Below are 17,082 nucleotides of genomic sequence, written 5' to 3' on the forward strand. Positions count from 1 at the left end.
CAGGAGTCAGGGTGCACTGGCAGCCCTGCAAAGTGACGACGCGGACGACAGCTGCCGAGCCAAGCACAGGTGTCTATTTGGGTCCTGCAAGCATGAGGTGGTGGCATCCCTTCCATACCTAACACCTGACGAATTCCTGTCGAAATACATGTTCGCCTAGGCACTGTTGCTGGCGCTATGATGCAGAGCTGCAGGTCCAGTGCTATTGAAATCTGTTCCAATGTTTCTCAGGATAACTGGGGGTGCGTTATTCCTAGAGATCCTAACAGGACAGGCGAGATGCGTCAGCCGCTCCTTTGTGTTTACCTGCCCAGTGAGGCTGACGTATCGCCAGTACATGTGTGCGTAGCGTGGCTGGAACTTTCGGTGTCCTACAGCTACTGGTCTAGAGAGCCCCTAATACCACTATGCCAGATGAGGGGCAGCATTATGCCAGGGATGGATGGTCTGCTTCAACTTGTCTTTGAACACATGAATAAAGAATGCATCACTATCTTTCTGCAGATAAACCCCACAAAAGTTGTTACAGATCATCAAATACATACAAGACTCACAAGAATATTGGGAACCAGGAACATATTAATCAGTGTAACTATAATTAAATATTACGATTGCTGCTGCAGTCTGGCAGCAGTCGATATACAGGTAATGTCTCCTCTTGACAGATGTGGCTCTGGAACGAATCTCCGTATCTATAGCACACAAAATAATCCACATAAACATCTCTCTCATTCCCTTGTGATTATCAATGTGTTGAACCTATACATCCCTCACGATAAGACACATTCATTTTCTCTGGTCATGCCATAACATAAGCCACAGTAACATTGCACTACAATATATACACATTTTACACAAACAGTGCAGTTATCTTTTATATCTGTACAGTGCCTGAAAAAATTATGATATGCCTAGACTCACACCAGCTACATGTCTCCATTCTCCTCAGTCTTAGCAGATTACCTGATAAAGTCTTCGAATCAGCGCTCCTGGAAGGTGCTACATTCTGCCAAGATTATCTCAAACAAATGTTATGAAGGACAGGCGTCCCGCACCATTTGATAATGAATGCCACACCCACGGACATAATGCTTGGAAAGACATCACCGATGTGGGTTGGTGAACTGTAATCAACACCACTATCGATAAAACAAGGAAAATGCGAGGGTACACTCAGGGGTGCCAATGAGGGGACGTATTGTTAGAGCCGTATTTCCCATCCAGTTTGTACACTACAGCCGTCCAGCTGAACACATGCATTGCTATATTGTGCAGCTGTTTATGAAATGAATCTATCACCACTTACGTTTGTATATACTCCTCAGTACAGTGAAATCACAATTCACCACGTCCAATTTATCCTTCCATTACGACTAAACACACGTATTTCTTTTTTGTTTTTATTTGAATAGTAGTTTGATTACTTCCCACAAATGTATGTTGGAACATAACCCGCGGTACCTTTACGTTCAAGCAGCAGCATAACATCTCTGATTTGGACCATCTGGGTGTCGTTTTTGCACTGCAAAAAGCCTCCTGCCATTACGAATTTGTCAATGCATAAAGGATGTAATTACAATTTTTAAAAAACCTATAGTCTTTTTGGTTTATCGATTTCACCACTTCCACGAAACCTTTTGGTATTTTCGGGCTTTGTGTCAGTGCATTCTATGCATAGCTTCCTCCAATCAGATCACACAATTTCCCCCTGAGTAAGAAATCATTGTGAGCCACTGAGTAACTAGAAACTTATCCTGTCTGCGAAGACCTTCACATGAAAACTGCTCGACATTGTCACTTGGTGGCTTTACTGCCAGCAGGTAGCATCTGCCAGTGTTCTCTGTAGAGACTTCGTTTGAAAGTACTGTCGGGTTACTTGCAGATGGATGACGGTAGCATGTTCAACGACCCCTGCCGGAAGCCGAGCTGTGGCGATCTGCACACGCTCCAGGTAATACGTGCTGCCATCAACTGTCGGTGTGGAGGAAGTCCAACGAGAATTGTTGTCCGATGGAACACCCTCTATACTGCCGTCTAACTGTTGTCAGAAACTCATGTTCTCTTTATATTCAATAGCGGCAAGTTCCGAGTTATACTTTAAATGGAACCCTGAGTGGCTCAATATTAGGTTATCATGCACGAAAGTGTCTATTGCCTACTTTACCACATAGACTCAGAAGGATAAAACTGAGAGTACAACCTTTGTCTTTCCTAATATCACGTGGTGTCCTATACTAAGGCAATGTTCTGTTATTGAAGATTTATCTGATCATCCCAGACGTGTATGAAGGTTGGCGTTCATCACATCAGTATGGCATTGTATAAGTCTGGCCAATATACGCCACTCCACCCTAAAAGGAATCTCTTAGACACATTACTTCCTGAGACCGAGATAGTCTTCATGGAGACCTACGAAATTCCTTAGTTTCTCTGGCGGATGAAGACACGTCTAACATTGTGTCTGCTGATGACAGAAAAGCTTTGTGGAGGTATTTGAGGTGGTAGAGTACTAGCAGTAGTAGCTTTATTAATCCATAGGTAATTTCTTTTACTGGGCACATGTCCTGTAAATACACCATGTATGTCTTTTATGCAATGGCTTCCATTACTTTCTACATCCTCATGCCATTGATCATTGCTGATTCTTCCGTCTTTAGGGCAGTTTCCCACCCCAAGATCAAGAGAGGTCCCTGAACCTCTTATCGCTCCTCCGCCCTCTTTGATGAGCTGTTGGCACAATGAGTATGACTTCTTATCCCGGAAGTCTCTGGTCGCCACTACTGATGATTTTTATTCAAAGTTTATGCGATGGCGGGGTTAGAATCATGGACCGAGAACGTTTTGGTTGGTAATCAAGGATGCTACCCCTAGACCACAGGTGGTGAAGAAAAGGTAGTAACAGTTAGATGACGATCAGTTTGGCTTTAGGAAAGTAAAAGGCACCAAAGGGGCAATCTGACAATGTGGTTGGCAACGGAACCAAGACTGAAGAAAAATCAAGACATGTTCCTAGGATCTGTCAACCTGGAAAAAGCGTTTGACAACATAAAATTGTGAAAGATGTTCGAAATCCTGAGAAAAATAGCAACAAGTTATAGGGAAAGGTTGGTAACATCCAGTATGTACAAGAACCAAGAAGGAACAGTCAGAGTGATAGATAGAGAATGAGGTGCTGCATTAAAGGGATTGTATGACAACAATGTAGTCTTTTACCCCTTGTGTTCAATCGAAGAAAGTTCAAGAGTGGAATTAAAATTCAAGGTGAAGGGCATCAATAATCTATCATTTCTATCCTCAGTGAAATTGAAGAAGAATTACATGATCTGCTGAATAGAATGAATACTCTAATGAGTACAGAATATGGATTGAGAGTAAATGGAAGAATGACGAAAGTAATGAGAAGTAGCAGAAATTAGAACATTGAGAAACTTAACATCGGGATTGGTTACCATGAAGTAGATGAAGTTAAGGAATTCTGCTACCTAGCAAGCAAAACAACACTTGACAGCCAGAGCAAGGAGGAAATGAAAAGCCGACTAGCACTGGCAAAAGGATATTCCTGGCCAGGAGACATCTACTAGTATCAAACATAAACCTTAATTTTAGGAATAAATTTCTGAGGCTACATTTGGAGCAGAGCGTTGTGTGGTAATGAAACATTGACTGTAGGGAATGACAGCAAAAATGAACTTGAAGCATTTGAGATGATTGTCGAAAATTACGTGGACTGATAAGGTAAGAAATGAAGGGGTTACCAGAGAATCGACGAGGATGAGAATATACAGATAACCCTGACAAGAAGAAGGACAAGATGGTAGGACACCTGTTAAGACATCATACAGTAACTCCCATGGTGCTAGAGGAAGCTACAGAGATTAAAAACTGTGGAGGAAAACAGAGATTAGAACACTTGCAGCAAGTAATTGGGGATGTAAGTTGCAAGTCCTAATCTGAGATAAAAAGTTTGGTACAGGAGAGGAATTCGTGGCTGGCCACATCACACCAGTCACAAGTCTTTGACTAAAAAAAAAAAGTAATTTCTACAGATATGTTGGGTATGGCTTGATAATACATTTCAGTAACAATAAAAGTAACACAATTGATATATACAGGGTTACATACTTCCTACAGTTGTAGTTTGACAATAATAAGCCAGGTAGTAAACTGGGGGACTTATAGTAATAAACAAACCAGTATCTGCCTGAAGAAATTTTGAGAAGCCATGGAAAACATTAAACAGGATGATCGGATGAAGACTGGAGTCTCCATCCTCTCAAATAAAAGGCCAGTCTGTTTAAAAAGGTCAGCCTCATTCGGTTAGTCCCTAGTGTACAATAGTGTTTTGAAAAGAAGTTATGTAATAATGTAAAAGGCCTGGTCCTACAATTTTAATTGATTTCTCACTCCCAGTCACTACTCACAGTACACGTATTACATATAAATTGTTTGATAATGCAACACTACATAAACTATGACATGACACAGGGAACATAGAAAGGATTTTTGGTTTCTATTTTGTGTACCACAGCTTCCAATGTGTTAACCTGGAAAGCTGAGTCAATATCCCTCAATAATGAATAAGTTGTTCAGCACAGAAACAGCATAAGGTGTTAATATTATACACTGCATTACTTTTGGGGTAAGATTTTCAAGAATAGAAAAAAAAGAAGCAAAACACAGTGTGAAACTTTTATGTGAATTGGCAGATGTTTCATTATCGTTGTTAGTACTTACTTGTGTTACATAATTTACCTAACCACTAGTAGTGTTATCTAAGTAATATATTCAATGTAAGTAAGTCTGTTTCAGTAATTTCTTTAATCTCCTTGTGTATTATATTGTACAGTTTTATTTCTTGGTAGAAACGATGTTTTGAGTTTAGTGTTTATTCTTTCTTGCTAAATGTAAATTCAGTATGTATTTTTTTCCATGACTACATACGGAGCTGTACAATAATTATTACCAATATTATTTTTGATGTGTATAACTGATTGACAAATATACTCACATGGTGTAGTTAAAATCCCCAGTGTCTGTTTGAGCTCCACTATTATTTTTGCTTACTACTCTTATTGCTCTTTTCTGTATTTTGGAAAATGTGTTCATATTTTGTGCACTTGTTCTGCATGAAAGAGTTCTATATTTAATAATTGAGTGTATATATGAATAGTACATAACTAAAAGACAGTGGCTGTTACACATTGATGACAGGACTCTAAGGGTACAAGATACTGACGACATTTTGTTTTGAAGTGTCTTTGTGTGTTCACACCATTTCAATTGGGAATTAGTATTCATTCACTGAAATTATGTGACAGTCTGTAGAGGTGGCATCTACATTTAACTTAATAGTGTATTTTCGTCTCTTCAAACTGAAATTCATGGACTTTGTTTTATTTATTTTCAATATCACTGCATATTGATCAGTTGTATACTTCCTTGAGGTTTTCATTTGCTTTCTAAGCAAGGAGTTCCCGTTTTTGTTCAGTGATTATAATATTGGTGTCATCAGCAAGGAGAATTTTTCCCTATGACTGACACTACAGGGAAGCCATTGTTGTACATCGGGAACAGCACTGGCCCTAATATGCTACACTCAAGTGTTAAGTATTTTTGTTCTGAAAACTGTTTTACTTAAAGTTTAAATTTATTTGAGGTATTTGTTAATTCTACTCTTTGTACCCTACCTGCAAGCTGTTATCAGAACAATCATTAGCTAGATCTCTTATTTCTAATACTTCAAGATTATTGAATAAAATCTTGTAATCAACGATACCAAAGGCCTTAGAAAGATCTAAAAATATACATGTGACATAGTCATCTTTGTCAAGAACATCGAGTATCACTTTCGTGAATTCTGCTGCACTTCAGAACGTAGACAGTTGTTCATTTGGAATCATTCAAATAATTCTTTAACCTGTCTTTGTGTCTTTACGATTCTACTGTTCTTGAGGGTATATGTGTTCTGTCATTGCAATTGAAAAAATTCGTGTTCTTTTTTTCATCAGGCACGTTTTGCTTTATTGAGGTAAAGCATCATCAGTGGTCTGTAATTAAGTTATTCACATTTTGATTTGCTTTAAGATCCCAAACAGTTAGTTAACAATATGTTGGTTTGTACTTATGGTCGTATAATTCTTGGTTTAGTGTCTGTTTCTTTGTCTGTAGTGTCTTAATTTAGTGTTTCAGCCAGACATTTTAGTGGACTGTCTGGCAACATTTGATAATTTCGAACTGTTTTTGATTTTTGCATTGATGTATTGTGGCATAAGATCATTACATTTACAATAGTTATTGAATCTGATAGTTTAAACTGTTTTACACAGGTTTAAATGAATCTTCTTAAACCAGTAATAGAGCCCAACTGGAAATGTTTGACAAGGCGTCATGAAATTCTTTATTTGTGTAGCCATATTGTCTATAGTTGCTTTAAAACTCTTGAGGGTACTTTATATACAACATTTCAACTACAAAAATGCGTTTTTTTCACCAGATGCGTTTCACTTTATTGACCATACAGTGTTCCTAACTTTTTCATTTATCATCAGTTAAATTATTTGGATGGATTTAGTTAAAATATAATATGTAGTTGCTAAGATTTATGTACACAAACAAAAGTGGTCAGGTGTGAGTAGGACTTCATATATCATGATGGACTGCAGCAGATCTGAGCAAGAACTGCATACAAATTGCCTTGCAAGAAGTATTGTCAACAAGGTTTTTCACCACATAATTTGTTTTGTAGTACCATATTCAATCATAGAAATGAAAACGTTGATCCACAAGATATCTGTTATTGACATTGCATTTATCATATTTCTTACTTAGCATATGTCAATTTAGGTAGTACTTTTCAATAGAAGTGAAATAAATATGATTTCAAACTAACTAGTAAATACCATGTACCAGCATATCACAAATATTACTATGGTACATCAAAAAAAATTCATAAACATTTCTGGATTTTGGGCCACATAATATTGTTAAACCTTGAACTATGTTGGTTCAATATTCAAAATTATGATGAGGTCCGCAACCTAGAAGCATTTTATGAAATAGCCCTGTATATATTTAATTGGGGTGAAACCTTATTGCACTCGCCCTCCAAAAATGTTCATCTTCAAAAAATAAATTTATGAACATCTAAGGTATGTTCTTGCTTCATAATAGTAAAACCCTTACCCACAAGTGCGAGAGACATCAGTTCATAACTTACTACAAATTTTTGTAACATATGCCACCATCCAGATTCTTTACAAGAAGAATAACAGGAGGCTGCAATGACTGCTATGTTTTACCATTCCTTATCTTTCCATGTTTTTGTTATGATATACAATATGAGTCATCAGTGTGGGTTGAGTTGGGTTGTTTTGGGGAAAGAGACCAAACAGCGAGGCCATTGGTCTCATCAGATTAAGGAAGGACAGGAAAGGATGTCGGCCATGCCCTTTCAAAGGAACCATCCCAACATTTGCCTGGAGCGATTTAGGGAAATCACAGAAAACCTAAATCAGAAAGGCTGGACACGGGATTGAAATATCGTCCTCTCAAAATCGAGTCCAGTGAGTCATCAGTCTCAGCATCATTCATGCAAATAGCAAATAACTCTATTTATCTGAACAGTTACTTAATAAGCAACATTCGTTATACCAAATAACAAATATCAGAATTTGATAGGTCTCTTCACCACATTTCTTTTAAGAGCTTTCACAACTAATTTAATTAATGACTTAATATTTTACTAATTGACTTCATATCCAACAAAATATTCACAAATAAAAAAAAAGATATGATGGAAGAATTTTTTATATATTGAGAAGAGGTCTATGTTAATGTCATACAACGTTAAATCCTGGTTTCACTTCCAGTATGTGTAGGTATTCTTTTCTATACACAAAATTACAAAATTATATCTTTTTGCAAAAGGCGAGTATTGTACTCAATTACAAATGATAAAAACTCATTACTGAAATAACTATTAATAATGTGCTGTCTGTTTTAATATTAAGGATCTCACAAGTTCTGCAATACAACAGTACTATGGAATGGATGATAAATGTATCATCTAACAGTTACTTACTCTATTAGTATTATTTATATTTTATATAAACACTAGTGAACTAGTGAGAATAGCAATTCAATGAGGTTTTAAGCTATTAATATACGTGCCCTAAGCCATTTGATAGATTATAAAGAAATTCTTTAAGTACAAAATCATACTTGTAGAATAATAACATGCATTACATCAATTATTGACACTGATGTATCCAGCATCTCTCAGGTACTGATGGTACACTTTCCTTCTACATATTATCTAAAATAAGTCAGCTGTTTTACAATAAATAAGGTATTTGTAAATATAATTATTCAAAGAGGATGAATTTTATTAATTTTCACTAACCTTATATCCAATTCATAAGTGTGTTACATATGCTGCATTATCACAATTGTGATAACATAAGCTCTCATGCTGATGAATAAGACTTTTTTTAAGCAAATTAGAATTTGTAAATTTTAATAAGTAGGAAGATTGGTTCAAAACGCTATAATACTCACCATTGTTTTAAATTTCAGAATTCCTCACTGACCGACCAGTAGTGCCGTTATGCATGTCTGTTACAAAGGGTGTAACAAAAAGATATGCACAGACTTTCAGGAATATTCCTCACAAATAGAAGACAAGATGCTGTATATGAACATGGGTCCAGAAATGCTTTATTTCCATGAAACAGCAGATTATTTGCTCCTGTTCTTAATCACATTGGTCATGGGAAGCACACATTTTCTTAACTGGAATGTTCAAAATACCCTCTTGGTGGATCTTTGACTGTCATGTTGCCTACATTCAGGAGCAGGCCAGTGTCAAATGTATGACATTATCATACTTCACCTGTGCTCCACCTCTCTTCTCATCATCATCATCATCATTGAAGACTGATTATGCCTTTCAGCGTTCAGTCTAGAGCATGGTCCCCCATTATAAAATTCCTCCATGATCCCCTATTCAGTACTAACATTGGTGCCTCTTCTGATGTAAATCCTATTACTTCAAAATCATTCTTAAGCGAATCCAGGTACCTTCTCCTTGGCCTACCACGACTCCTCCTACCCTCTGCTGCTGAACCCATGAGTCTCTTGGGTAACCTTGCTTCTCCCATACGTGTAACATGACCCCACCATCTAACCCTGTTTGCCCTGACTGCTACATCTATAGAGTTTATTCCCAGTTTTTCTTTGATTTCCTCATTGTGCACACCCTCCTGCCATTGTTCCCATCAACTATTACCTGCAATCATCGTAGCTACTTTCATATCCGTAACCTCAACCTTATGGATAAGGTAACCTGAATCCACCCAGCTTTCGCTCCCATACAACAAAGTTGGTCGAAAGATTGTACGGTGCACAGATAACTTAGTCTTGGTACTGACTTCCTTCTTGCAGAAGAGAGTAGATCGTAGCTGAGAGCTCACTGCATTAGCTTTGCTACACCTCGCTTCCAGTTCTTTCACAATGTTGCCATCCTGTGAGAATATGCATCCTAAGCACTTCAAACTGTCCAACTGTTCTAACTTTGTTCCTCCTATTTGGCACTCAATCCTTTTATATCTCTTTCCCACTGACATTACTTTTGTTTTGGAGATGCTAATCTTCATACCATAGTCCTTACATTTCTGATCTAGCTCTGAAATATTACTTTGCAAACTTTCAATAGAATCCGCATATGCAAGACTGCTTATTTTGTGTTCACCTATCTTAATCTCACCCAGCCAGTCTATTGTTTTCAACATATGATCCATAAATAATGTGAACAACAGTGGAGACAGGTTGCAGCCTTTTCTTACCCCTGAAACTACTCTGAACCATGGACTCAATTTACTGTCAACTCTAACTGCTGCCTGACTATCTATGTAAAGACCTTTAATTGCTTGCAGAAGTTTGCCTCCTATTCCATAATCTCGTAAAACAGATAATAACTTCCTTCTAGGAACCCAGTCATATGTCTTTTCTAGATCTATAAAACATAGATACAATTCCCTATTCCACTCGTAACACTTCTCCATTATTTGCCGTAAGCTAATGATCAGGTCCTGACAACCTCTAAGAGGCCTAAACCCACACTGATTTTCATCCAATTTGTCCTCAACTAATACTCGCACTTTCCTTTCAACAATACCTGAGAGGAGTTTACCCACAACGCTGATCAAAGAGATATCTCTGTAGTTCTTACAATCTTTTCTGTTTCCATGTTTAAAGATTGGTGTGATTACTGCTTTATAGTACCAGGGAAGCAGGTTGCTAGCCTTTCTTGCCCCGGGTCCCATTGAGTTTTACCCCTAACACTTCAGGGACTAACCGGTGGATTTGGTAGTCTTTGCCCTCTGAGCACAAAGGTGGCTACGACTCGGAATATGTCTGAGATGCCCAGCCTTATTCCAAAGTAACTGGTATCCCGACTGTCAGGACCACTTACTTGGCCATGGTTCATGGCCCGTGATTCATGAACTAGGACATGATACCAGGAACCCACACCATGAACCACCACCTCTCTTCTGTGATAATGATTCTTATCAAGCGACTTCGTAATCTCTGTATACATCACCAATTATAACAATAATAATAATAATAATAGTACATTAATTTTCCAGTAAACCTAAACAGTAGAAAAGTAGAATAAGCTTTGTTGTCTAGTTTATGCTGTCTTTATTATGAGTTTGGCGATATTGTCTTCCAATTAATATAAGTTATTATACCACTTCCATTAATTTCGATTTTAGATCTGGTTAATGTTGTCTTCTGTTAGTGGTACAGCAGTCAAACTTCAATTACCGAACCTTTTTTGTGGTTTTTGAGGAAAGACGTTCGTTTTATGTATATATTAAACATGTTTCCAAATATATTACAGTTTTGTCCATTATTCTCTTATCGTTAGGTAAAAGATATGTTCTTGCAGTGCAAGTTTCATAACGATATATTTCTATTTGATTCTACATGCAATTCTTTAGAAATCTTGGAATTTTACCTCATTGTCCTTCATTCACCAAGGTGTCAGATTTTCGGTGTTTATAGGCGCATTCCATCTAAACACTTGACTTTCATAGTGTGTATTTTTTTAAAATGCATATTGTTTCGGAGTATGTGTTTACTGTCCATAGCTTTGCCAATTGTCACTGCGTGTTTTCGGTCGTCTTTTGGACCTTTGGTGTCTGTATGTATTATTGTATTCGGTTGTGTAGATGCATTTGTTATTCTCTATGGTAAAAGATGCTCTGTTCAAAAGCTGGACAATGAGTGAAAAAAAACACAATTTATTAATTGAAGTGTCAGTGGTAGGGAGATAGAGTTGGTTATTATTTAATCTGGTTACATTCAACAAAATGTTTTGTTATTGTTTTCATGGCTAATGTGATCAATGAGTTAATACTTATATTAATATAGTCATTTAATTCTTTCTTGTTCATTACTAGGGCTCTTTGCAAATGAAAATTGTTTTGTAATGTTAAGAGACTCCTGTTGTGATTCCTCATTCGAATAATTTCCCTATCTTGCACTGTGTTAGATAATTCAGGGCTATGCTATAACAGGTGTTCAGCAAAGATAAAATGGCAACTTTTATACCACAAGTGTTGTGCGCTAAGCGATCTGGGAAGGATATACGCCCTCCCCTGTCGATATGTGGTGTGTATAAAATTACGTGTACCTGTGGTAAAGTTTATATTGGTACTACAGAAAGAAGCGTAAATACGCGACTGAAACAGCATAAAAGTCTTTGTCGACTTGGAAAAATAGAAAAATCAGCTGTAGCGGAACATGCTCTTCAACCAGGAAACTACCAAGTGAAGTTTTCAGATACTGAAGTTTTATCTACAACGTTAAATTAGTATCCACGGCTATATAGAGAAGCTATTGAAATTTATAAACATCACGATAATTTTATTAGGAAAGAGGAGGCTATGAAACTTAGCGATATATGGATAGTGGCTATACAAAATCGCTAACAGTTTTTATCTTTGACAAGGTGGTAATCGATAGTCAACCTTATCTTTGCTATGGATTATCACTGCTCATCATGTGTCACCTGAACCACGCCCCCCTTTCCCACAATATATAAGTCGCTCTCAGACACCTGAACAGCCCCCTCTCCCCCCTTATGAGTCCTCTCCCTCCTTGGTTCCCTCCCTTTCGTTTTCTCCTCTCCTCCCTCCTTGTTTTTTTTTTCCCCCTCCTCCAGGTCCCGCCCCCCATCTGCCTTTGGCTCGGGAGTGTCGTATTTGTGCCACCGTTTTTCGTGCAGTGTTTTACAGTGTGTGTTTTCCAGTGAGTGTTCCGTGGTGTGTCTTTAGGGACGTGTAGCGAACAGCCATCATACTGTCGCTGGGTGTAATTTTTTTTTTATCTCTTGCGAACAGAAACCAGACTGTCGCCATGTTTTTTTTTTTTTTAATTGTGTGTCTACTATGTTACTTGTCCGATTCCAGTGTATTTTATCGACATTGCCGACCCCTTTTGATTTCTGTTTTAATTCTCCGCATTTTTCGCCGTTTTACACTTTAAGTCATCATTTTATCGCCGGTTTTTCCTTGTTTCTTTCTTGGTTCAAATGGCTCTAAGCACTATGGGACTCAACTGCTGTGGTCATTAGTCCACTAGAACTTAGAACTACTTAAACCTAACTAACCTAAGGACATCACACACATCCATGCCCGAGGCAGGATTCGAACCTGTAACCGTAGCAGTCGCACGGTTCCGGACTGCGCGCCTAGAACCGCGTGTTTCTTTCTTCTTCATTTTCTTACCAAAGAGTCTGTAGGCTGTAGAGCAGTGTACTAAGCTGCTTCCAGCCCGCCCCCCCCCCCTTTCGGGGGAATTGAAAATTAATAAAGAAAAAAAACCGACCAATCAGTCGGCAAGACAGCGGAGCAGCGCCTCTGAGGAAGTCCAGCGCAGTCCTGGACAAAATGTAAGGAGCAGAAAAGTTTGTGTCATTTGTTTGAGAGTTTAAAAAGTTTGTGATTTCATGAGTGATTTAATATGGAAAACTTCTACATTATTATCAATGCGTTCTTGGAGATGTGTTCCATCTATTCAAATTAGGAGTGAAAGAAATTTTATTATTTTAGGATTAAAATCGTTTCTTCACGTCATTTCTTATACTTTGTCGTTTCTTTTCTTATTTCCGTAATCCATAAAACTGTCGATTTCTTTTTCCAGAAATACGGGAGGGTTTGTCTTGTTAGCTTCTTCTCTTTCATTCACTAGAGTTGTCCAAAGAATTTAATTTTATCCATCATACTCAGTGTTTCTTTTGTGATTGTAATAGTTCCACCCAATAAATAGCACCCATCTTCAGTCACAATTGTGATTTTATTTCAGTGCACTTTGTCCATAGAAGAAGAATCTTGACTCACTTTGTCATTACTTCTGACATGTTCCCTGTTCTTTATTGTTTTTTTTGAGATTTCGGTTTTCAACTATCTGTAGTTTTTATTGCACACATTAAGATTCTAATAATCTCTCCAAATACCTCAGTTCTATATGGCTATAGCTCATCATTAAGCTTTCATATGCTTATAAACATTCTGATCTCATCACTGGGGTATAATGTTTAAATCTTGTTTTTCTAGATGTGCATTTCTGTTGCACATTCTTTTGTCAGAATATAACCTCTTCCAATTTATTAACTATTACATCATTGCGAATTTTTCTACACCTGTGTGGTCCTCCAAGATATTTATATTTCCTAACTTATAGCATTTTAACTGATTGTTTTTCTATATATTTTGGAACATTTTTAAAGTTGTGATGATATTTTTTCAACTGAAATTTTCAGAACATTTATATCTGCTATTTTTTCTAGATGGTTTGTTTGAGTCACTGCTTCTGTCACATTTTCTGAAAGTATTGTAAAATCGTGTGCAAAAGCCAGAATGGTTATCTTGATTCCATTTGATTTCCTTCACAAAATTATTGTTTCAATTTTGATATATTTTACCTCTAAATTCCAGAAACTTATAATTTTTTTAAACTGCAATTAAACAGTAAAGTTGTGAGTCACAAATAATTTACATAAACAAAATGTTGAACTTAGTATTTGGGTAATAAGTATCAAACTGTCCTCAGTTACATGTACAAATAACCAGAGATTGCTAATTAAGTTCTTAACAGATACTGTCCTCCGAGACAGCCAAACCAGCTCCGATCTTACAGCCAAACCATTTCACCTGCCATCCAAGTTAGATGGGATCTGAAGATCTCCAAAGTGCATTCTCTGCCTTTTCACTTAGCAATTGTTTATTATGTTGCTGGTAATTAACACTTTTGAAGTAATGGAATGACAGCCTGTAATTGAGAGATGTTTTTATATTAAGTGAAAGTAAATTCACTGTTTAATAACAGAAGTTTATCATATTGGAGCGCTACTTCCGAACACAACAGCCGTTCGTGGAGAAAGACCACAATTTAGGACACCCATACCTGTACCTCTCACCACATTACGTCATCTTCCCACTGCTACATTCTCAACTACTCTAAGAAGAAGTTCTTGTAGCTGAATATGATGGCAGTGAACTCAGAAATATTACAAGGTGCATGGCAATTTACAAAGATATGATTTTTAATTTTGCACTTTATTTTTAACATGGACATTCTTTCTGAGTTAACTCAAAATCTTTTATAATGTATATTGATACTTTGTTTATAGAAACTGGTGTTTCAAACGTTGGAATGTTTTCCCTCTTTCTTATCGTTAGTTTCTCTTTATCAATTATTAAATATTGTGCATGAATTACATTCTGTAGAAACAGTTCCAATTCTTTGTTTTCTAATTTTCAGAAGACTGATCGCATTTAATGTTCCAAATTAGTACTCCATCTTGAACTTGAACCTAGAAGATATTTCAGTACTTTTATATTCCGTTTCTTCTTCATCGCAAATACTGGCTCCACTAGAATCCTAGGTCCCCATGCATTTCTCATCAAAATCAGAACCTGGGGATGGTGCAGCCATTATGTAAACTTTCCTTTTTCCGATTGTAAAATGTTGAGAGCAGTAAATCCAGTCATTCCCAAAGTACGAAAATAATACCAGGTAGGTAGCCTAGAATTTCACTGATTCAGCCACCACGAAATGTTCAATGAGTTCTGCCAGGGTACCGCCACTAACATGTGGAACAGCCATGTCTACTGTCCATTTTAATCTTGGGCAATAAGCTGCCTCTTTCGCCAGCTACGCCATTCCGAAGCCCATCATCCCTGCTTTTGGTGTTATTGGGTCCTTCATTATAAAATTAGCCAAGTGGCCCTTACTTGGTACTATCAACTGGGCCAGCTTAACCAAGATTTTATTTATGTGGTGTTAGTCCTCCATCACTCCTCTTTCATGCTAGCTTCTGACAGGCAACATTGGAGCCTTGGGATCTAGGTTTGCAGAATTTATTATTATTACTGTTATTACCTAAAACATCCACAAACATGACACACTCTCCAAGTAAGAGCCAGAGAAGAAGGACGGGTAGGGCATGATGACACGTGTTTCTACCTGTTGTGCCCCTGAATGTGCGCAATCCAACGGTTGAAGGCCGATCTTTATTCAAAGTCGCTATTACTCTCATACTAGCATCTCAGGATCGACGGAGTTGGTCAACCATTCGTGTACCACTGTCTTCAGCATCTGTGATAAGTGGTTTGTGGGCAGCGAAACTCCAAGTATGTGGAAGGTGTCGGACGTCGATGCCTCATCAGAGAATGTAAAGGTCGTACTGAGGCTTTTCTGCTCTAAAAAGCGTCACAGGTGGCAATCTGTGGCAGATCTGATGACGGAGAAACATACTGGAGCCGGTAAGTGTTTTGGAGCACACTGTACGGCGCACATTACATGGTACAAGAAGCTTTAGTGGCTAAAAAGTTTCTGAAAGCAAGAATGAAACATTTCAAAACTCAATTTGTGTTGTTGGAAATAAATCGTAATTCTGTACGCTTCAGTACTGTGTGTGTTATTTTATGTGGTGTGTAAGCCTTACACAAAAAATTTGTGACCGCGAAAAATAAGAAACAAGCGTAAGTGTGAACCGTTTATTTTGTGGACAGTTAAATACGGCGCCCGATAATGGAAGCAGCTGCGTGCCATCAATGAAGAAATTCAAGGAAATCCGCAATGAAACACGAGCTTTGGAACTCTACCTTCGTGCAAAGCAGAAAGTGAACACAATGCAGTGTACACAACCGAACGCTGAAGCAGCCACATCGGTTCAACGATCGCCAGCAAGTAATGTTAAACCAGATTTTAAAATGCTGACTTTTCCGGTGACCTCTTTCGCGACACACCCGCAGTCAGAGCAATGAACGTCCGTTCGTCGTTTGCAGCTACGAGCCCCGCCTTTTATCCCTGACCAGACACAAATGTGACTCGCAGTCGTGGAAAATATTTTCACCCAACTGTGGTTTGGCAAGTATCACAGACTAGAAGGAACTCATCACCTTTCAGACTACAGATCCACAGCTACAGCATTCATTAAGCGATCTTTCTACTGGACTGCAACTCGGCCAATTCCCGGTGTCAGGCAGATGCCAAGGCCCTAAATTTCACCAAAAAACCGCAAAGCTGCTTTCATCAACATCAATCTGAACGCTTTTTAGGTACGTGGATGACATGTTTTTTATACGTCCCGACGGGAAGGGAAAAACTCGATGTTTTCTTGGATTACCTAAATTCACGCCACCCTAACATTAAATTTACCTTGGAACTGCAGCAGAATGGACCACTCCCCCTCCTAGCTGTACTAGTCAAGAGGCAGGCAGTTGGTACTGTAAGTAGGCTGTTTAAGTTTTTATGTTGGTAACGACACGTAGCGCTCTGTATGAAAATCACTGGCCGTGCTGTGTGTAGTCTGTGGCTGGTAGGCATTGTTGGAATGTTCGCTGTCGCTATTGTAGTGTTGGGCAGTTGGATGTGAACAGCGCATAGCGTTGTGCAGTTGTAGGTGAGCCGCCAGCAGTGGTGGATGTGGGGAGGAGAGATGGCAGAATTTTGAGAGCGGACGATCTGGACGTGTGTCCATCAGAAAGAGTAAATTTGTAATATTGGATA

At 38.1% G+C, this 17,082-nt stretch overlaps 1 protein-coding gene across 1 annotated transcript in view; it reads left to right on the plus strand.

Annotated features, from left to right (window-relative positions):
- Window positions 1-1,897: 1,897 nt before the first annotated feature.
- The window catches only part of LOC126355530 (uncharacterized), a 68,133-nt gene continuing 52,948 nt past the window's right edge, over window positions 1,898-17,082 (plus strand). The window contains exons 1-2 of the mRNA XM_050005874.1: window positions 1,898-1,951; window positions 16,083-16,209. Coding sequence (XP_049861831.1) covers window positions 1,898-1,951; window positions 16,083-16,209 — 181 coding nt within the window. The remainder of the gene's footprint in view (window positions 1,952-16,082; window positions 16,210-17,082) is intronic.

The sequence above is a fragment of the Schistocerca gregaria genome, chromosome 3 (assembly GCF_023897955.1).
Source record: "Schistocerca gregaria isolate iqSchGreg1 chromosome 3, iqSchGreg1.2, whole genome shotgun sequence".
NCBI classification, from domain to species: Eukaryota; Metazoa; Arthropoda; class Insecta; order Orthoptera; family Acrididae; genus Schistocerca; species Schistocerca gregaria.